Source organism: Ceratotherium simum, chromosome 4 (assembly GCF_057802395.1).
Source record: "Ceratotherium simum simum isolate JZ-2026a chromosome 4, ASM5780239v1, whole genome shotgun sequence".
NCBI classification, from domain to species: domain Eukaryota; kingdom Metazoa; phylum Chordata; class Mammalia; order Perissodactyla; family Rhinocerotidae; genus Ceratotherium; species Ceratotherium simum.
In genome coordinates this window covers 73,256,380-73,277,753 of record NC_141903.1, presented here as the reverse complement: position 1 = coordinate 73,277,753, position 21,374 = coordinate 73,256,380, and the positions used below count along the sequence as shown (strand labels likewise).

At 44.2% G+C, this 21,374-nt stretch overlaps 1 protein-coding gene across 1 annotated transcript; it reads right to left on the bottom strand.

Annotated features, from left to right (window-relative positions):
• Nucleotides 1–10,565: 10,565 nt before the first annotated feature.
• On the bottom strand, nucleotides 10,566–19,829 carry GLRX (glutaredoxin). Its single transcript, XM_004420357.3, has 3 exons — nucleotides 19,522–19,829; nucleotides 13,270–13,389; nucleotides 10,566–11,673 (listed from the first exon to the last, which is right to left on the bottom strand). Exons 1-2 carry the CDS (start codon nucleotides 19,729–19,731, stop codon nucleotides 13,276–13,278), a joined length of 324 nt encoding a protein of 107 aa, XP_004420414.1. The 5' UTR covers nucleotides 19,732–19,829; the 3' UTR covers nucleotides 10,566–11,673; nucleotides 13,270–13,275.
• Nucleotides 19,830–21,374: the final 1,545 nt, after the last annotated feature.

Below are 21,374 nucleotides of genomic sequence, written 5' to 3'. Positions count from 1 at the left end.
TTTCCCTCTAAGCACTGCTTTTGCTGCATTCCACAAATTTTGATGTCATCCTTTCATTTTCATATAGATCAAAAATATTTTAAATTTCTCTCGCGATTTCTTATTAGATCCGTGTGTTATTTAGAAGTGTGTTGTTTAATCCCTATGTATTTTAGGATTTTCCAGATATCTTTCTGTTATTGATTTCTAGTTTAATTCCATTATGGTCTGAAAGCAGACATTGTATGATGTATATTCTTTTAAATTTGTTAAGGTATGTTTTATGGCCCAGAATATGGGTTTATCCTGGTGAATGTTCCATGTGAGCTTGAGAAGAATGTGTATTCTGCTGTTGTTGGATGAAGTAGTCTATAGATGTTGATTATATCTTGTTGATTGACGGTGTTGTTGAGTTCAACTATGTCCTTAATGATTTTCTGTCTGCTGGATCTCTCCATTTCTGATAGAGGGAGGTTGAAGTCTCCAACTGTAATAGTGGATTCATCTATTGTTCTCTGCAGTTCTATCAGTTTTTGCCTCATGTATTTTGACGTTCTGTTGTAAGGCACATACATGTTAAGGAAGGTGCATGTCTTCTTGGAGAATTTATCCCTTTATCTTTATGTAATGCCTCTCTTTATCCTTGTTAACTTTCCTTGCTTTGAAGTCTGCTCTGCCTAAAATTAATATAGCTACTCCCACTTCCTTTTGATTAGTGTTAGCATGGTATAATTTTATCCATCCATTTGCCTTTAATCTATATGTCTTTAGATTTAAACTGAATTCTTGTAGACAACATATAGTTGGGTCTTGTTTTTTGATCCATTCTGACAATCTGTCTTTTAATTGGTGCATTTAGACCATTGACATTCAAAGTGATTATTGACGTACTTGGATTAATATCTACCATATTTGTGGGGCCGGCCCAGTGGTGTAGTGGTTAAGTTCGTGCTCTCTACTTTGGCGGCCCGGGGTTCACAAGTTCGGATCCTGGGTGCGGACCTATGCACTGCTCATCAAGCCACGCTGTGGTGACGTCCCATATACAAAATAGAGGAAGATGGGCACAGATGTTAGCTCAGGGCTAATCTTCCTCAGCAAAAAGAGGAGGATTGACAGTGGATGTTAGCTCAGAGCCAGTCTTCCTCACACACACACGCAAAAATCTACCGTATTTGTTGCTGCTTTCTGTTTGTTGCCCTTGTTCATTGTTCCTATTTTTGTCTTCCATTTTTTTCCTGCATTTTGTGGTTTTAATTGAGCATTTTATATGATTCCATTTTTTTTTCCTTTCGTAGCATATCAGTTATGTATTTTTACCTTTTTTTAGTGGTTGCCCTAGAGTTTGCAGTATATATTTGCATCTAATCCAAGGTCCACTTACAAATAACACTATACTACTTCACAGGTAGTGTGAGTACCATATAATAACAAAATAATCCTAATTTCTCCCTCCTGTCTCTTGTATCATTGCTGTCACTCATTTCACTTACACATAGCATACATTTGCCCATGTATATATATACATTCACTTATATATATATACATTCACTTATACATTAGCATACATAATCAAATACATTGTTGCTATTATTTTGAACAAACTGTTATCTGTTATATCAGTTATGAATAGGAAAAATAAAAGTTTTTATTTTACCTTCACTTATTCCTTCTTCAATGCTCTTTTTTTCTTTATATAGGTCCCAGTTTCTGACCTCTATCATTTTTCTTCTCTCTGAAGAACTTCTTTTAACATTTCTTGCAAGTCTACTGGAAACAAATTCCTTCAATTTTTGTTTGTCTAAGAAAGTCTTTATTCTGCCTTCACTTTTGAAAGGTAATTTTGCAGGGTACACAATTCTAGGTTGGTGGGTTTTTTCTTTCAACACCTTAAATATTTCAGTCTGCTGTTTTCTTGCTTGTGTGGTTTCTGAGGAGAAGTCAGATGTAATTTTTATCTTTGTTCCTCTATAGGTAAGGTGTTTTTCCCTCTGACTCCTTTCAAGATTTTTTCTTTATCTTTTATTTTCTGTAGTTTGAAAATGATAGGCCTGGGTGTAGTTTTTTTTTTTTTTTTTTTTGGCATTTATCCTGTTTGGTGTTCTGAGCTTCCTGGATCTGTGGTTTGGTGTCTGCTATTAACTTGAGGAAAATCTCAGTAATTAATGTTTCAAATATTTCTTCTGTTCTTTTCTGTCTTTCTTCTCCATCTGGTATTCCCATTATGCATATGTTATACTTTTTGTAATTGTCTTATAGTTCTTGGATATCCTGTTCTGTTTTTTTTTTTTCCCCCCTCAGTCTTTTTTTGTCTTTGCTTTTCAGTTTTGGAGGTTTCTAATGAGATATCCTCAAGCTCAGATATTCTTTCCTCAGTTTTAGTCTGTTCAGGCTGCTATAACAAATTACCACAGACTGGGTAGCTTATAAACAACAGAAATTTGTTTCTTACAGTTCTGGAGGCTGCAAAGTCTGCAATCAAGGTGACAGCATGGTTGCATGAAGGCTCTCTTCCTGGGTCGTAGCTGGGGGCTTCTCACTGTGTCCTCACATGGTGGAAGGGGCTAGGGAGCTCTGTGGGGTCTCTTTTATAAGAGCACTAATCCCATTCATGAAGGCTTCAACCTCATGATCTAATCACCTCCCAAAGGCCCCACCTTCTAACACCATCACATTGGGTGTAAAGATTCCAACATGTGAATTTTTGGGGGGTAGATGCAAACATTCAGACTATAGCCCATGTCAAGTATACTAATGAGCACATCAAATGAAACACTTCTGTTACAGTGTTTTTGATCTCTAGCATTTTTTGGTTTTGGTTCTTTCTCAGGATTTCTGTCTTTCTGCTTACATTACCCATCTGTTCTTACATGCTGTCTACATTATCCATTAGAGCCTTTAGCATGTTCATCAGTTGTTTTAAATTCCCAGTCTGATAATTCCAGCATCCTTGCCATATCTGAGTTTCGTCTAATGCTTGCTCTGTTTCTTCCAACTGTGTTTTTTGCCTTTTAATATGCCTTGTAATTTTTTCTTGATAACCAGACATAAGATACTGTGTACCTGCTGTAAATGGGCCTTTAGTAATGTGGTGGTAAGATGTGTGGAGGGAAGGGAAGCCTTCTATAGTCCTTTGAGTAGGTCTCAGTTTTTTAGTGAGCCTGTGTCTCTGGCCTGTGAGCTTCTCATGTGCTTCTCAGTTACCATCCCCACCACCATCTCCACCCCCACCCCCAGCCAAGTGGAATAGGATGGCTAGAATGGAGTTGGGTATTTCCCTTCTCCCTGTGGAAGACTAGAGGGCGCTGTAGCTGGGTTTTCCCCTCCGGCACGTCATTTAGGCTCTGATAAAACCCCAGCAGTATAGGCCCTAGTTAAAAAGTTAACTCCTGAGGACAGACCTTGTTAAGAAGAATAGAGTGCTCTGGTATATATCAAAATGGTTCCTTTTCTCTTTCTCCTGCTGGAAGCATGAGGGAATTTTTTTCTTCAATATTTACTGTGAGAACCTCATTAGAACTACAGGAAGTAAAACTCACAAAAGTGTGGGGGCCCCTGATGACTGGGTCCCCGTGGAGTTTTTTACTCTAGAATTGTCCACACTAAGCCTTCAGCAATTTTTCAATTACAGTTCAGGTTTCCCTACCCCGGCACTAATTCTCACCCAGCTCTGCTCCGGTTAAGTTGTGATTCTCTATATTATCAGTGTCTCCAATTTGATGGGCAGTGGTTTACCCTGTGACCTTAATTCTTATGGATCTAAGGAGAGTTGTTGATTTTTCAGTTTATTCAGCTTTTTATTTGTTGTTAGGGTAGAGTGTTGACTTCCAAGCTTCTTACATACAGAATTGGAAACTGAAAGTCCTCAAGAGCATAAGTTTTTTAAAGTTTATCAAGTAAAAGGCCTGGACTCTCAAAATGAGTGTAAGCCCTGCAGGCCAGCACATTGTGGCTGGCACTTAGCCCAGCATTTCCCAAATTCGTTTGACCATCAAATCCCTTTTTTCATGTAGCATTTATTAACATGCCATGGAACCAGTGTTCTGAAGAACCTACTTTGGGAAACACTGAGCTAAGAGACTGCCCATACTAGAGAATATCAAATCATTTCTTGTGTTGTGGCGCAGTGTCCAGAGGCCCAGGAGGCCCTTCAATCATTCCACTGGGCCAGGAAACACAGGTAGCTCTCCTTTACAATGAAAGGCCCAGTGAAAGGCAGAGTGGTTATGAGTATGGAAGCCTGCTGGGCTCACATCCTGTCTCTACTGAGAAACGCTGGGCAATTTACATAACCTCTCTGTGCCTCAGTTTTTCCATCTGTAGAATGGAAATGATGATGATAGTAGTTGGCTTGTAGGGCTGCTGTGAGGATCACATGAGTGAAAACGTGCTCAAAATTTAGAATGAGCTTGGCACCCAGTGAGTGCAGCTGGATCTTTCTAAATTTCTATCACCATAGCATGCAGACTCTTACATTCACCTATTTCAACCAGTGGGGAGATTATATAGTCTCTTTAAAATGCCTAGGAAACACAGGACAAAACTCATTATATGTTGACTTTGGTACGAGTTAACCATAATTTGATACTACATTTACACAGCAGCTATGATCTATGTAAGCAGGAAGACTGAGAACCAGTGGTGTTAGCCATCTCCTTGGTACAGGGCAATAGTCTCCAGTATTTCCAAACTTGTGGACTCCCCACTTTGTTTTCAATATTAGAAGATGGGGCAGACCACAGTCTCTCGACATGTAGTGGTTGTGCTTTAGGCGTCGACTGAGAAAACAGTATGGTCAAAAGCTATTGTGAATGCTGGGATGCTGTGTTAAAAAGTAAGTTAAATATTTTGGATAGATAATTATAGGCATATGCACTGATTCTTTAAATGAATCTATATTTTATTCCCTGCTGCAGCTGTCATATGAGAAAATAAACCAAGAAAAACTTCTAAATGGGTAAATCAGTTGTTCACCTTTATTAAAATATTGGAAAAAATAGATGCCGTGAAAGATACATAGAATGGCACCTCTTTCTATACACCTGTGGAAAATTGGGATATCTGTGTATGTTCTCTTACCCTCTCAATAGCCCTGAGATCCCCCCAGGAGCTCATTCTCCCGTAGGCAAAGAATAATCAGTGGAGAAAAGGGTCCTCATACTGAAGACCGTCCCGCTAGTGGGGAACGCGTCACTCCTCAAATTCCTGTAAACTGGGATTTCTCTTCTCCTGCCAGCTCTGGGGGTGTTCAAGGGAGCGTTTTGCATCCATTGCTCTATCCCTCACTTAGACGAGGGGAATTTCTCTGGTTATATTAAGGACAGTCTATCAGCCACTGGGTCACACCTGGGTGGGTAATTTGTCCTCAAAAGTGGCCTAAAGCCACATCATCCCCTCCCTGATGCTGCCTGCCTCGGGCTTTCTGGAGGGGGAGAAGAACCAGGGCTCCCCCTTGGTTAACCTGCAGTCTATCTGTCTGGGGACACCCACACTCTTCCCTTTCTGGACTCAGCCTGTGGCCCATCCTTTTCCTCCCTTGCGCTCTCTGGCACTCTCTAGTCATCCAGCGACTGTGTTTCTGGCTGGGATCTTCCAAGAAGGGTGCTAATTAAGGGTACTGGGTCAGCTTTACACACCCAATCATGTCACACATGGGGGTTGCGTTCTAGATGCTGGGGGACAGCCCTCATGGCCACAGCTTCCAGCTGATTTCTCTAATTGGGCCTTCCCAGGAGTTGTCAGTCCTCCATTCCCAGAGTGGATCCTTTGGTCCCCATTAGACACCTCTGGTTAGAACCCAGGGCAGATTATGTTAAAGATCATCCATACTCAATCCCCAGGATGACTTGGAAGGATAATAAGGAAAGGCAGTGAAAATCCCCACCTTAAAACAACTTGTAATTTTATGTATGATGGCTTCCAAGTTTCACAAGGCACACAAGAGAAAGGTGAGAAGGCAGTTGCTCCGCTCTCTCCTGAGAAAGCTCAGCTGTAGGGGCCCAGGGGCTACAGCCCTGCTAGCCGAGAGGGAGGACCCTGACAGGGCAGGAAGAGCCCCTAGGAATAAAACCCCAGGGGCGCTAGGTGCAACCCCAGAGAAGTTACATAAAGTTCGGCACTTTCATTGGCTCTCCTAATACCCCTTCTTTTCTAGCCCCCCTTCAGCTCTGCACAGCTCACCAGAAAAGTCACCTGGGGACAGGAAATATAAATCTGTGCATAAATATAGACCCGTGTTTAAATATCACCTGTGCTTGAAGGGACGAGGCCAGAATTCTCTTCAACTAATTAGTAAGATGAAAGTCTGCCCCTTCAGATGTTCAATGTATTTAATAAGAAAAGATCACTATTAACATAAGAAAGGAATTTTACTTAAAATATCTCAGGAGCCCAGTTATTTAAAATATTTCCCAGACTCCACTAACCATTGTATGGTGTGGTGAATTAGGGAGCATGGCTCTCTCTCACAACCGAATGTCAAGATAATGGCCTCAGGATACTCACTGGGAGTAGAAACAGTGTGGTCTGGGCCACACACCCATTTATCACCCCCGGCTGTTATTTCCCCATAAGGGCCATCTTTGGACAGCCTTGAACTGGGGGAAGGGCTGTCAGGCGTCCCACTCCAGGGACCAGGAAGCAGCAGGCTGAAGGCAGTTATTAAAATGAGACACCTGCCAGGGATGGAATCGCTTGCTTTTTAAAGTAAACAGAAGGAGCAGAGCTTTGGCTGTGAATTTTTGCCCGTTATTTTTGTTGCTTTCCTCTGCCAACCCCTTGTGCCAACCTCTCGGTGCTCTTTGGATGACAGTCCTTTCTATCCCTGTGTAATCACCCAAAATCACTCAGCAAGGAGCCGGCAGAGAACAGGAGATTACATGAGAGTCTGCATACTGACCAGGGGGCTGCCAAGTGCCTTTCCCCTGCTTGGCAGCCAAAACCAGGCCGCAAGGCCCAACCCCCAGCTGTGAAACTGGAGAAGCTAAACGGCTCAAAAGAAAAATGTCCAGGAATTAACAGTTGGGGGATCGGCATCTGATCATTCATTCATTCAAATACCCAACAGATATTTCTCAGCGCCTACTCTGTGCAGGCAGTCTTCTTGATGCTGCAGATTCAGCAGTGAATCAAACCAACACACATCCCTGGCCTCAAGGGGCTTCCATTTTAGTGGTGAAGACAGACGGTAAACAAAATAAGTAAACTGTACAATATATTAGGGGATGAAAGCTGTAGAGGAAAATAAGGAGGAAGGATAGGGAATGCCAGGTGAAACTTTAACTAGGGTGATGTGGGAGGGCTTGCTGAGAAGGTGACGTTTGAACAAAGACTCTATGGTGAAGCCCACCGGTTGATAAGTCCAATCCATGCACGCAAGTCTTCCAAGCAGCTGTTGGTGCCGCCTTCTTAAATATTTACAGTCAGATCTCCAGACATATGAGGATGGCCTTCAAATGTAACGCAGAAACAGAAAATAGGGGCTCAGAGGGAAAAAAGATAACGCAGGAATCAGAAGACAGCTTTGCGAACAGCCCCAGCTATAATTAATATCCTTTGAGAGATGAAGGAAATGGTGGTATCCATAAAACAAGAACAAGAAAAACAAAGGAAACAATTGAGAACAAGAAAGAACTCTTAGAAATAAGAAAAAAATTGTAGTTGGAAACAATTCAGTAAAAAAGTTTGAAAAAAATCACAATAACCCCAGAGAGATAAGGTACTGCATCCAAGAAACAAAGATAATTCTATTAAAAAAGGAACATTCAGATAAATTGAAGAGCTACTGGAAATTAAGAACATGATATCAAAAACTCAATAGAAAGGTAGGAAGATAAAGATGAGTAAATCCCTCAGGGGAAAAAAAGAGATCAAAAATAAGAGAGAAAATATAACAAATTAAGAACAAGTTCAGGAAAGCCAATATCTGATTATTAGGAGTTCCAGAAAGAGAACGCAGAGAAAATGGAAGGGAGGAAAGTATCCATAAAATAATATAAAAAATTTCTAAGAACTGAAGGACAAGAGTTGTCAGGTTGAATGGACCCTCCAAACCTCCAAGGAGCCCCCCAAAATGTATGAAAATAGAGCCTCACCAAGGTACATCACTGTGTCATTTTAGAGCACTGGGCTCCAAGGGAGGACTTTGTAAGCTTCCAGAGTAGAAAACAAACAAACAAGCAAGAAAACCACACAGGTCATCCACAAAGTATCAGGAATCAGAATGGCTTCAGATTTCCTAAGAGCAACACCGAAAGCAGAAGACAATGAGCAGTGTCGTCAAACTTCCTGGAGGAAAATGATTTCTAACTAGGAGCTATATCTGGACAAACTATGAACCAAATATGAGGGTAGAAGAAGAATGTTTTCAGATAAGCAAGGTTTCAAAAAGCTTACTTCCTATTCTCTCTTTTTTAAAAACTCCAAAATGAAAAAAAAGACTAAAAAAGAGAACGACTTAATCTGCTAATTTTCCTTCAATATCCATTCTCCCCTTCTTTCCTTTGGTGCAGACCTCCCTGAGTTTTAGCTGGGCAAGGGGCTTCCCAGAAGGGACACCACTGTCCAGCCGCCCCTGCAGCTAAGTGGGGCCATGGACTAAGTTCTGGCCAGGGGGAGGGGAGCAGAAGTAGTGTATACAAGTCCTGGGTTGAGGCGACTCCATGGAGCAAAGGCCCCTGCCTACTTCTCGACTATATGAGAGAGAGAATTAAGCCTCTATCGTAATTTTATGTCTTTGTTACAGCAGTTTAGCTGTTACAGGAGTTTAGCTGTAACAAATACACATGGGGTGCAGGAAACAGGAGATCCAACCCAGGAGAGAAGGAAATGGAATCCCCAGGACGACAGTGAAGGGACATCTGAGGAGGAGAGCTGTGCCCCGACGTAGAGGGCAAGCAGTCCAGATCGGAGTGGTATAATTCTCCATATTGAGGGCTCTCCTGCTATATCTTTTTTAAGCTTGAGGACGGAGTGCTCAAATGAGCCTGAAGCAGATTCTTATCTGCACTTTGCTTGCCTCATGCTGACGACATTTCTGTTCTCCATGCCACACACTTGGCTAGTCGAGGGCGTACCACAATCCCACAGAAGTGATGTGCTTTGACCTGTTCCTGAGAGTGGGAGGTGGGCCATGGAAGCAGAAAATGCAGAGCAGCCCACTCCCATTGACCGTATTTCTGGGGGATGCCCGGTACTTGTTCATATAACTTGTTCAGGATGCCCTGACCACCAGGGACTCACTCAGGACCAGCACTCTGGTAAGCTCCTCAGCAAGCTGAAGCCAGTCTATGACTCAGAGCCTCTGTCCAGCACATCTTCTCCTGGGGTCCTTCATCTGATTGTCATAATATTGCCCTTTCTTTACACAGCGAGGTTGGTGTTTGCTGTTGATTTTCAAAGCTAAAATGTATTGCTTAGGGAGTAAAACTATAAAGAGAAGCCTCAGAATGATTACAACAAAAATGAGCTAGTGATTACCTCTGTGGAGGGAGGAAGGGGATACGCTGGGAAGGGGCACATGGGCCTCTGAGGTACTTTATCATGGGCTCTGCATACTGGTGCTTCATTTCTTAAACCCAGGAGGCAGATACGTGGGCGTTAATTTAAATAGAAGTAGGCATTCTATACGCTCTTCTGTATGTCTAATACATTTTACAATATTTATAAATAGGCTTAAATACCCATGAAACTCTGTGTGCCTAGGACTGGGGTTTGGGGAGGGGCAGAGTAGGAAAGACTTTTAGTATTGTTTGGCTTTTTAAACCACATGCATGTATCACTTTGATAAAATAGGACTTCTGTGCTAGACAGTGGGCGTACAAAGATGTTTAAGTGGAGGTTCTTGCCTTTGAGTGTTTCTACATCTGGCAAGAGCCCAGTACAGATGATTGACAACCACACAACCTGATGAGAATTGTAAAGTACCTCTACGCAGAGGGCTTTAGGATTACAGAAGAGTGGGCAATGGCTTTTTTTAATCAAAAGGCAGTGAGAAGAGAGGGTAGGTACAGGGGGGGATAGTCTGTAAGTCAGGCCTTGAAGGAGGAGTTTGAAAGTAAAACAAAGGCTAAGAAAGGGCATCTCAGGAGGAGGTAACGCAATGACCAAGAACAGAGAAGCATGAAAGAAAGTGCAGGCAAGCGAACTGGAGTGGATCAGGGACTGTGCGGGTTGCACACTACACAACCTCCAAGGGCGGCATTCATAGCATTGTGCAGTGCATAACCTGCACAATCATCCACAGCAGTCTGGTTGAAGGGAGTGGTAGGGCCCATAAGGGAAGGAAGAGGAAGCCAAAAGTACAAGGGTATTAAGTGAGAAATGGAAAATGGAATGTCAAATGAAAAAGGCTATTATTGAACCCTAAACATTAGTCAATAGGCTACTGTTGACATATATTCAAATTATTTGTCCTTTCAATATGAAATCGAAAAATCACATCAACCTTTTGTACTCAATGAGCGACAATAACATGTGCCTTTACAATGGTAGGGGAAAAACACAAATAAAGCTTTACATTGGTGTATTTTACATTAATACCATTCCTTAAGGTCTTGAGAACATAGAAAAGAATTGGACAAAGATCATTGTGTCATCTGTGGGTACTTCTTTATTAGAAAAGAAATTAACATTCACACTAGAGACTGCAGAAGGAAATTAATCTGGCAATGCTGGAACAAACTTCACAGTGAGGGATTCTTGTTTTCAAAGAGTAGGGGAAAAAAGGAGAGAGAAAATCATTTAGGACAGTGTTTCTCAAATTTGGCTACTTTCACAGACCTTCTTGGGAGAAGGAGTTGCAAGTTTCCTATGATAATGTTTTAAATTTTATGTTTTACTTTTGTTCATAATCTAAGCAAATTAACCCGCACTTGTTCAGGATTACCTGGACAACCATCTTATATAACAGTGTAGACACATGATCACAGCATCTGCACTTGGACCTCTGATCCCTGGGCACCAAGGGAAGGCCAACTGTGCTTAACTTTTCATTTGGAGTTTCTCATATGGTGTCCTCAGACCCTTCAGGGAATTGTTGAACATTTCCTATGAGATCAGTGAGTTTGTGAAGGTAGAGAACACTGGTTCAGAGCAGTGATTCTTGAGACAGGGGTAGGGTGGAGTGGGGATGGTGACCAGGGAGACACATGCAGTTTGAAAAAGCACATTCAAAATACTTAGTCATTTCATAATACAAACTCCATAAAGTCAAACTCAACAAAATCATTTTCAGGCAGTAGCAGAAAACCAACTATAGATTCATCCTAAGGGGCTTGGGATAAACTTGGTTGAGAAACACTGGCTTAGAGGTAGAGGAGTCCCAGCACATCATGTAGGACAGTCAGTAAGAAACACGTGCCAAAGAGAGAACATCGTTTGGGTCAGTGAGCAAATTATAAGCCATAACTTGTCATGGTCTTTTGGAACCCAAAGGACTGATCCAGAAGAAACCCAAGACATCCATCAACCTTCTCATACTTGTGGTTTGGGGCAAGTTGGGCCATTTTTAATACCGAGTCAAAAAAGAAAAAGCTGCTCCCCCCCCTTTTTTGGGGGTTAACATATTGCAGAATTTTAAGTCAACAGTTGCTGTCATTGGGTAAAGGTAGCCCCAGATCCATCCACCAGGAAGTGCGGTCATCATTTGCAATGCCTTTCAGCTCTCAAGGGGGACACATCAGCCTGGGGTCAGCTCTGCCAGGAAAAAACACAAAGAGTTGGATTTTCTTGGAAAGGTAAATTCCCCTCATTTCCCTTCATCACCAGAAAATTGACGCTTGCTATTTAAACACAATCTGTTACAGATGGCCTTGAGATGCAGTTGCCAGCAAAATACTGAGAGCATATAACGCAAATAAAGAAAACTTGTGAATATGGGGGACTCTAATGGCCACCCGAACATAGATAGTTGAGGAAATGGTATTTCCCATCTTCCCAGGAATGTCATTAGTTTTCTTCCATTCTTCATCTAAGCCTAAATTGCTAAAAAGTGTTTCAGAATAGAAAACATTTGGCACCACAGTTAAGTGGGTTTTGAGCTCTTTAGTGCATGGGGTGAGGCCAGGAAGCTGACCCAATCAGACACCATGCTCACCTGCTGTGAGGATGTTGTAGAATTGTGATTAGAAGGTTTGTAATATTAACTATTTTATTTCAAGGGCTTCAGTTGTATTTTTTCAGATCTTTTTTTTTTACTTCTCTTCTGTTGCTATTCTGAGTAACCACCAGAAATTATACATACTCATTGCTCAAGGGTGAGTTATTAATTAGTGGACAATAAATACTCCTCAAAGACCATTTTGGTTTAAAAACCATAAACTATTCCTTTGACTAAAAAAAACACTCGGTCTCTCTCCGCGTGTGAGCCAGTGGAATTGGCCGAGCTGGATGCTAGCTAGCACTAACAAGAGCTGGGGGAGAGGGGAGCTCATCAGACCCCACAGCATGCTGGTTCCTTTCTAACGAGTTCTTCACCCTACGGTTTTCCATTGAGCCAAGGATCTCCTTTAGGTTACAATTTTAGAAAACTTTGTTTTGGCGTTTGGGAAGCCAGTTAGATTGAAGTGATGTGCAGTGTGAACACGGGTAAAGCAAAAATTACCTTGATTTCACGTTGCACTTAGAATCATCCAGGTTGCTTACCAAGGCCTGTGTGCTCTGGCCCCTGCCCACGTGTTACTCCTCTTCTTCCTCACTGAGCTTCACTCGGGCTGCTCTTGCTTGCTTTCTGTTCCTTGAATATTCCACACTTGTCACCTCAGGGCCTCTGCACTTGCTCTTCCCTCTGCCTGAAAAGCTCTTCTGCCTCATCCTCACGTAGCTGTCTCCATCTCGTCAACCAGGTCTCAGCCTAACCAGCCCCTCTGAGAAAGGCCTTCCCTCACCATTTCAGCTAAATTTGCTCCCCACCCCCTACCATGTTCCATCACATTATTCGATTTATTTGTTTGAGGAATTATTTACTTACTTGTTTTGATGTCTACCTTTCCAGAATAAGTTCCATGTTATCTTTTTGTTCATCACTATATTCCCAGAGCCTAGTACAGAGTGTGGCACATGCTAAGTGCTTATTCGATATTTGTTAAATGAAGGTTGAGTGAGATTTCCTCCCATTGACACAATTAATCCCTTTGTAAAATGGGAAATCTCATACATGACCTCACAATTCCTCAAATCATGCCAAATCATTCTTTCCCCAGCCAGAATGCCTTCCTAGGTTATCATAAAACATGGCAGTAGAATTCTACTGTCTCCCAGTGTTCTGGGCCCAGCATCCCACCTGTCACTCACCTGTAATTATTCTAGAGCTCCAATTTGCTTTAGCCGCGGCAACAGTTCCCCCCTCTGTTGCATATTTGCTAGATCAGTCCATCCACCTATACAGTCTTTACCGATAAAGACCCGAGGTACCTAAAAAAGCAAACAAGCCAGGACTTAAGGAACTTAATTATTAGGTTAGAAAGAATGACACTTTATCCTTCCTCTCAATATTTCCCATGATCCAAACCTTTTCAAATTACTTTACAACCTCCTCATGTATTTACTTTCAGGTCAGAACTTTCTGTTATATGCATAAAATTATTCATTAAAGAATGTTTTCAAGCCAAGATGTTTTTCAAATTGGGTATGCTGTGCATGAGATTGTCCAACTTGTCGAAGTGATTTAAAAATTTCCCTCTACAGAAACACGTTTCAGGGAAAGAATTTTGGTTGGCTGCAGCTAGACCACCCGGGTTGAATTCTGGTTTCTCTGCAGCTGGGACCACACCTGAGCCCGTAAGCTGAGCCATGGCAACCAGGAAGGAGTTTGTTTCTAAATACAGTGGGAAAAGTATTTGTATTAGGCCTCCGTCCTCAATTTTTAGGTCCACAGTTTATTATAGTAGTCCTTCTCTGCTGTGAGCTCTGTGCTCAGCTGGGGAAGGCGTGATGGTGTCTGAGTCTCCTTCTTTGATCCCTGGCCCATCGAGAAATGTTTAAGTGCTGCAGCTCTGGGAGAGAAGGACATTCGTCTGCTTTGGTTGCACACCTGGCATGGGTGGGTCACCCAAGGCAAGCCAGACTGACCCAGTCGTTACAACCACTGGATGCGTTTATCTCCAGTCACACTGAGGCTCCCGCCCTGCTGCTAGGTACGTTCCAGAATTGGAATCCTGAAGGAGGAAGTCTTCTCACTGTGGCCCAGACAACTTCCAGGCCAAGAGTGTTACAGAAAGGCTGACAGGCAGTGAAGAAACACCAACAAGATAGGCCACCTGAGTGGTCAGGCAAGCAGGTCCTCTCTCTCAACTCTAGGAACATACCAGAAAGGCTGGGAGAGGTGAGAGATAGAAAGAGGTAAGAATATTTTCAAAGCTGTTGATTTTCTCAGAAGGCATAATAATTCAAGTGAATTTTTTTTTTTAAAGTAAGAGAGATGAGAAAAAGGGCTGAATTATTTTGGATAAGTCCTTACAGTATTTTATTAAGAAGGGGTCTGGGTGGAAGTGGGCTTTGAAAATTCAGGCCAAGATTAAAAGACTCCTGTGCCACATTTCTGTGGCTAGTTCCTGTGCCCCAGGAGTGGGAAAGCACACAGAGGACCACGTTCTGGGGAAGCCTGGTAACACTGTCCTCTTCAGTCACAGAAGGTGCAGCACGTGGCCCGGTGTGGGTTTTGCAGAGGGGAAGCACTATCAAGGCAACATTGTTTCAACAGCTGAAAGAATAGCGGCAGAAAGATGAAATCAGAAACCGAAGTTTTCCCCTGGGTCCTGGCTGTTACTTTAGAGAAAATAAAGCTCCCCCCCCACCCCACCGATTGTTGGGGGCTTTTTGGCTTTATCTCCCCAGAAACACTTGGCTGTGGTCAGTTGTACCAGTAAATTGAACAGAATCCTAATGTAATTCTGATATAATCATACTGCAGAGCTCCTTCTGCTGAAGGCATTGCCTGAGGAGATAAAAATCACCTGAGCTTTAAATACATAAGGATGTATTCATTCTGGAACTTCTATATTTTCAAAAAGAATTGAGCAATTGTCACTCCTACGGCTTGCCACAACTCCCCCTCCGCCCAGGGTGTTGGCAGAGGGTTGAGCTAAGCTAGTTGGTGAGAAGGCCCTGAGGAGCAAGGAGGCCTCTCCTCACACAGGGGTTCTCAGACCAGGACGAGCGTCAGAACCGCCGGGGGGCTTGTTACATCGATGTCTACTCACCTCCCCACATTTCTGATAGAGGATATCTGGGTTTGGGGCCCAAGAATTTGCGTTTCTGACAAGTTCTCAGGTGAAGCTGACACGGCTGCCCGAGGGATCACGTTTGTAAACCACTGGTTGACACTGAGCGGCCGATCCTTCCTCCCAGGGTAGCTGTGGCTTTGAAAACCCACAGCCCCATCGCCTGAGACAGGCGGTGAAACGTGATCACCCTGTCTCCAGGGTGGAGCTGTGTGCACACCATCTGGCAGAGGAGCCGGTTTGCCTGAAACTGAAAGGCCCCTTTGCCCTTACACACCCCGTCTAGTTGGGCAACAGCAAAACCACTTAAAGCCCACCAGTTACTGGCACCCCCAAAAGGAGCTGAACCACAGGCTGCACAGGACAGTGTGGGGGGCGGTGGTGACAAAATAGGAAACTGTTGATTCAGCTGAGGAAGGATGAGGAAATGCACCCTCTGTGCCTTCCCCTCCTGGCCCCAGCCCCCTCTTCAGAGGAACTTGCTAGTCTGTTACTGTCAAGAAGCAGAAAGAGAACTGCCACCATAAAAACAAGCGTGGTGGGCGGCCCCGTGGCTTAGCGGTTTGGATCCCGGGCGCGCACCGACGCACCGCTTCTCCGGCCATGCTGAGGCCGCGTCCCACATGCAGCAACTAGAAGGATGTGCAACTATGACATACAACTATCTACTGGGGCTTTGGGGAAAAAAAAAAGGAGGAGGATTGGCAATAGATGTTAGCTCAGAGCCGGTCTTCCTCAGCAAAAAGAGGAGGATTAGTATGGATGTTAGCTCAGGGCTGATCTTCCTCACACACACAAAAAACAAGCGTGGTAATACTAGGGCCCTTACTCTTCTGGAGGAGGTTCCTCCAGCCCCAGCCTCAGCAAGGCGGCATCTTCTGTGCTCTAAGGTTACTCAGGTGCAGCTACTCAAAGCTCCTTCTCAACATTCCTCACCACCTCCTTGGCTACGTTGCTGGTACAAGCCACCAGCATTTCTCATCTGAATTATAGCTGGAGCCTCCAGGTGTCTCCCAGCTTCAACTCTCACTCTGGCCTTCCCATAGTCTCTTTTCCCGACAGCCACCAGAGTGACCCTTTCAAAATGAAGCCAGATTCAAAACTAACTCCTCTGCTTGTCTCATATCACAAGCCACAGTTCTCATGATAGCTTGAAAGCCCTTCCCAACCCATACCCCATCATCTCTTCCTGCTCTCCTACCAGCTCACAATGCTCCAGCCACACAGGCCTCCTTGCCAGGCACACTTCTGCTGCAGGACCTTTGCACTTGCTGTTCCCACTGCCTTTATGCTCTGCCCCTAAATGTGTGCCTTGCTCCCTCACCTCCTTTAGAAATCTACTTCAATCACTAAGGCCCTGATGGCTCCACTTAAAACTGTACCTTGCTCCCTACTGCCTACTTCCCTGTCCTACTTAGCTTTTCTCCATAATGCATATCACTTACCACCTTCTAACATATTATTTATTGTACTTACTAGAATGTAAGTTCCACAAAGGCAGGAGGGTTTTTTTTGTTCTGTTCTTGGCGGTGTTTCCAATGTCTGGAAAAGTGCCTAGTAGGTAGTAGGTGCTTAAAAATGTGTTGTCCAAGTGCCTATTGACTGATGATTGGATAAAGAAGATGTGGTATATATATATACAATGGAATACTACTCAGCCATAAAAAAAGACAAAATTGTCCCATTTGCAACAACATAGATGGACCTTGAGGATATTATGTTAAGCGAAATAAGCCAAAGACAAACACTGTATGATTTCAGTCATATGTGGAAGATAAACTAACACATGGACAAAGAGAACAGACTAGTGATTACCAGAGGGGAAGGAGGTTGGGGGCTGGGCATAAGGGGTAAAGGGGCACATTTATATGGTGACCGACAAATAATAATATACAACTGAAATTTCACAATGTTATAAGCTATTTTGACCTCAATAAAATTTTTAAAAATGTGTTGTATCCAGCAAAATTATCCTTTGAAAGTGAAGGAGAAATAAAGACTTCCACGCAATCAAAAATTGAGGGAATTTGTTGCCCATAGACCTGCCTTGCAAAAAATGTTCAAAGAAGTTCTTCAAGGAGAAGGGAAATGGTAGAGGTCAGAGACTGGGATCTACATAAAGAAAGGAAGAGCTTTAGAGAAGGAATAAATGAAGGCACTGATCTAGGAGCTGTGGCTATAGCAAAACCAAAACAGGTTTCTCCATGTACACAGCTAATGGAAGGCCTGAGTGTCTGTAATCAGTCAAGTCCAACTGGCCTCCTACTGTATGCACAGCAGCACAGTCAGCAAGGAGGAGTAAGATAGCAACCGTTCTCAAGTTTTCAGTCTTTTCGAATATAAACTCTTCACTGTCAGGGATCATGAGGCATACAACTTCAAAGGATTTATTCTTCCCCTTGGAGGAATGCATTTAGGACTCAAGAACCCACGAAAAATATTTTTAAAAATTCAAAAACTTAAATGACCACTAGAAGAAAAATTGTTGCTTTACAAATGAAAAAAAAATTTGTTGAATGAATGCATGAAGAGGTTTGTTTTTCCTGCTGGAGAATAGAGGCTGCCTAGCTGAGAGCCATAGCTCCCAAAACTTGTGGCAAATTGGAATTACCTGGGGATCTTTCTTTTGATAGGAAATAAATTTTTTTCCTAGCTTTATTGAGGTATAATTGACAAATTTGTATATATTTAAGGTGTACAATGTCATGGTTTGATGTATGTATGTTATGAAATATTACCACAGTCAAGTTAATTAACATATTCATCACCTCACATGGTTACCATTTTTGTGTATGCAGTGAGTACACTTAAGATCTACTCTCCACAAATTTCAAGCATACAATACAGTATCACTATCATTAACTATAATCATGCTGTACATTGGATCCCCAGAACTTATCCATCTTATAGCTGAAAGTTTCTACCCTTTGATCTAGGGAGCTTTACAACTACTGAGGCCTGGCTCCCACCTCTGACACGGTGATTGGTATGGGGTATGACTTGGGATTGGGATTTTTTTTAAAAAGCTCCTCAGGTGATTCTAATGTGCAGCAACACTCGAGAACCAGTGGCCGAGAGGGGTCCATGGCAGTGCTTGTACTGCCCTTTCTCAGGACCTGGGCAGCCTGTACAGCTGGTGGTCCAGCTTAGCAGCAAGAGTCTCTCTCACCATTGTCTCCTCTGCTCCAGGACCTCCCAGAGGCAAGAGTCCTCAACTCACAGCTGGGGCCCTGGGAGCAATAGGGTAACAGGTTTAGCCTCTTTCTGCTCCAAAATGCTGATTGCTGACTGGAGAGGCGGGGAGAAACAGCCTCCCTGCTTGACACTGAGAACCCAGAGAAAACCCTGGAAGTCAAACTAAAACTGAACTAGGATATGAACCTCTGCAAACACTATGTCCTAGAACGTGCATCCTGAAAGGGAACTTGGGTGAGCTGGGGGCCATCACTCACCCCAGCCAGCACCAGAACTGTTACAGGCAATCTGGCTGGCTGGGCATCCCACAGGAAGCCATGGACACAGAGGAAGAGGAAGCCTTTTCAGATAAAGGAGAGCTGTGCTTAGAGGGTCTCTCCTTCTATTCACGGCAAAGGGGATGTAGAGGTCGCCTACTCTAGTCTGGTCTTGCAGCCAAGGAGGTCCTTGAGGATCAGAGAGGTGGTGACTTGCCCAGGCTCACACAGCAAGCCACTGTGAGAGCCAGGCGGGAACTCTGGCCTCTGGACTTCCTATTGTGGCAGGCCTGGAAACATCCCGTCATTTAGAACAAGGGGCAAAGAACAAGCCGTTAGATTTTGCCAGTGGGAGGAGTTAGATAGGATAAGGAAGAAGGAGCGAATTAAAGAGAGCCTAAAGACTGAAGGTCAGCGAATCCCGCTCGGCTGTGTGACAACAGAAGAAAGAGTGCGCACGATTCCCCTGTTCACTAACAGAAAGGTTCAGATCACACTGGGCCCCTCCACCCGCCTTCCACCCCCAGCCCTGCAAGCTGCAAACTGTCATGCCGCGGCAGTGCCTAAAACAAAGACTCCAGATAACTCCTCCACGACGCCCGGACAGCCGCCGGGCCACTGACCCTGACGCAGTCAGCGGTGCCCCTCCTCTGAGCCGAGGGGACCCTTGGCTGCGGTCCAGCCGCCCGTTCACCGGAGCCTCTCGCTCAGGCGCCCTCCCCCACCCCGCACAGCCCTCCCGCCGCCTTGAGTGACGGAGCCCTAGCGGTGTCCTAGAGAAAGGCACCGGCGGACCCTGCTCACAGCCCAGACAAGCAAAAGGAATCCGGGAGCCTTTTTTCCAGCCTTTTAGAGCGAAACCCCAGGCTCACCGTTCTGGCTCCTGTGAGCTCTTGAAAATAATCTTGGATCTCGCTTGCGTCGTCCCCGGTGGCTGTGATATCGACAAATTCCAAAGACCCTTGTTTGAAGGGCAGTTGGCTGAGGAGCTCGCGGGTCCTCCTGCAGAAGGGGCAGGTGGGCTTGATGAACACAACCACCTTCCCAGGCTGGATTTTGCTCTTCACAAACTCTTGAGCCATGCTGACAGGTTGCTGCCTCCCAGGAGGAATCCTCAATTGCAGGTATTGCTCCGAGCGTAAAGCGGAGGCCCAGCCAGCTGGCTCTCATTTAAAGGAACCTCCCTGGAGGTGGAGTTTGTCGGGTAGCGTGCTCGAGTTTTAAAGGGACATTCCCCAAGTCGTTTTAGTCTGGCGAAATTCACCAGCTAGAAATGCTGAGGAATGCACACTTGTATTTAATCATCGATAGCTAAGCCCTGTGCGTCATTGTCCTCAGATCTTTCAGGAGTGCCTGCCCGTTGGCAGAGAGCAGAGTCAAATAACCCTCTGGGGAAGCACAAAGTGCACAGACCAGCCCCAGGGAGGGGGTCGAGCAGGCAGTGACCTGGTAGAGTAAAATCTTTATTTCCTTCTCAGAGACACAGGTTTTTGAAACACACCCAAACAGAATCATTCAAGAAACCCAACGCATTGAAATCTCTTTAGAAGTGAAATTGAAGTTGTGACTTTGCGTTCCATCTTGAGGTTGCTCCCAGGGCGTTTTGTTTGGCTTGCACAGTGGGTGTTTGCTATTGTGATTGTTTTAATGGCATTAGTTCTCAACATTTAAAAATCTAGACATTTCACAAAAGAATCTGGACTTGCAACCTCTCTGAAATTCAGGTCACATTGCTCTGTGGCAGCAGCCGGGGCTGAGTAACTGTTGTCTCCTCCGGACAGGCAGACCGTGGCTCAGTTTACCACAAGCCCCCTGGCTAGCTCCTGCCTTCCAGACACCTGCCTCTTCACCCCATAAGCCTTTGCGTTTGTGACCCTTGAACAGCAGTTTAGCATGGAAGCAAATTCCAATACAACCCTGTGATTTCAAACTACAGATTCCATGAGGGTCTTTTTCTCAGTTTGTGACCCTTTGTTTCCACTGTGGGGGAGTGGAAGTGGTGTAATAACTCAGCTACCACATTCGCCTCAAGTGTTCGAAGACCTGAAGCAGGGGCTTGTAGAACTAGAAAACCTGATGCTCTTCCTGTGGTGCCCACGCTCCCTAGTGGGGGAAGCAAAGTCTTCTGTTCAAGGTTCTAGATAAGATATCTTATCCCCCTCTTGCCGTACACCACTTTGTGTGCAGTAAGTTCAATAAACAATAAAGGAAAATTCCAATAAAGGAAAAACCACCTCCTTTAAAAGTGAGTCATCCTTTTCCTGACAAAGTTTTACGCTGAAACTGGAGTATCTCCTGAGAGGTGGGGCCCAGGCCAGAGCTGGACGCCTCCATTTGTTGTCATGTGGGTGGAATCCCCAGTGTAGTGTGATTGAGAGAAGGAAAGAAAATTGACTCCTGGCCGGCCCAGTGTCTTAGCGGTTAAGTGCTTAAGTGCGCGCGCTCCACTACTGGCGGCCCAGGTTCGGATCCCAGGCGCACACCCATGCACCACTTCTCCAGCCATGCTGAGGCCACGTCCCACATACAGCAACTAGAAAGATGTGCAACTATGACATACAACTGTCTACTGGGGCTTTAGGGGAAAAACAAAAGGAGGAGGATTGGCAATAGATGTTAGCTCAGAGCCGGTCTTCCTCAGCAAAAAGAGGAGGATTAGCATAGATGTTAGCTCAGGGCTGATCTTCCTCACAAAAAAAGAAAGAAAATTGACTCCTGGAAGTAG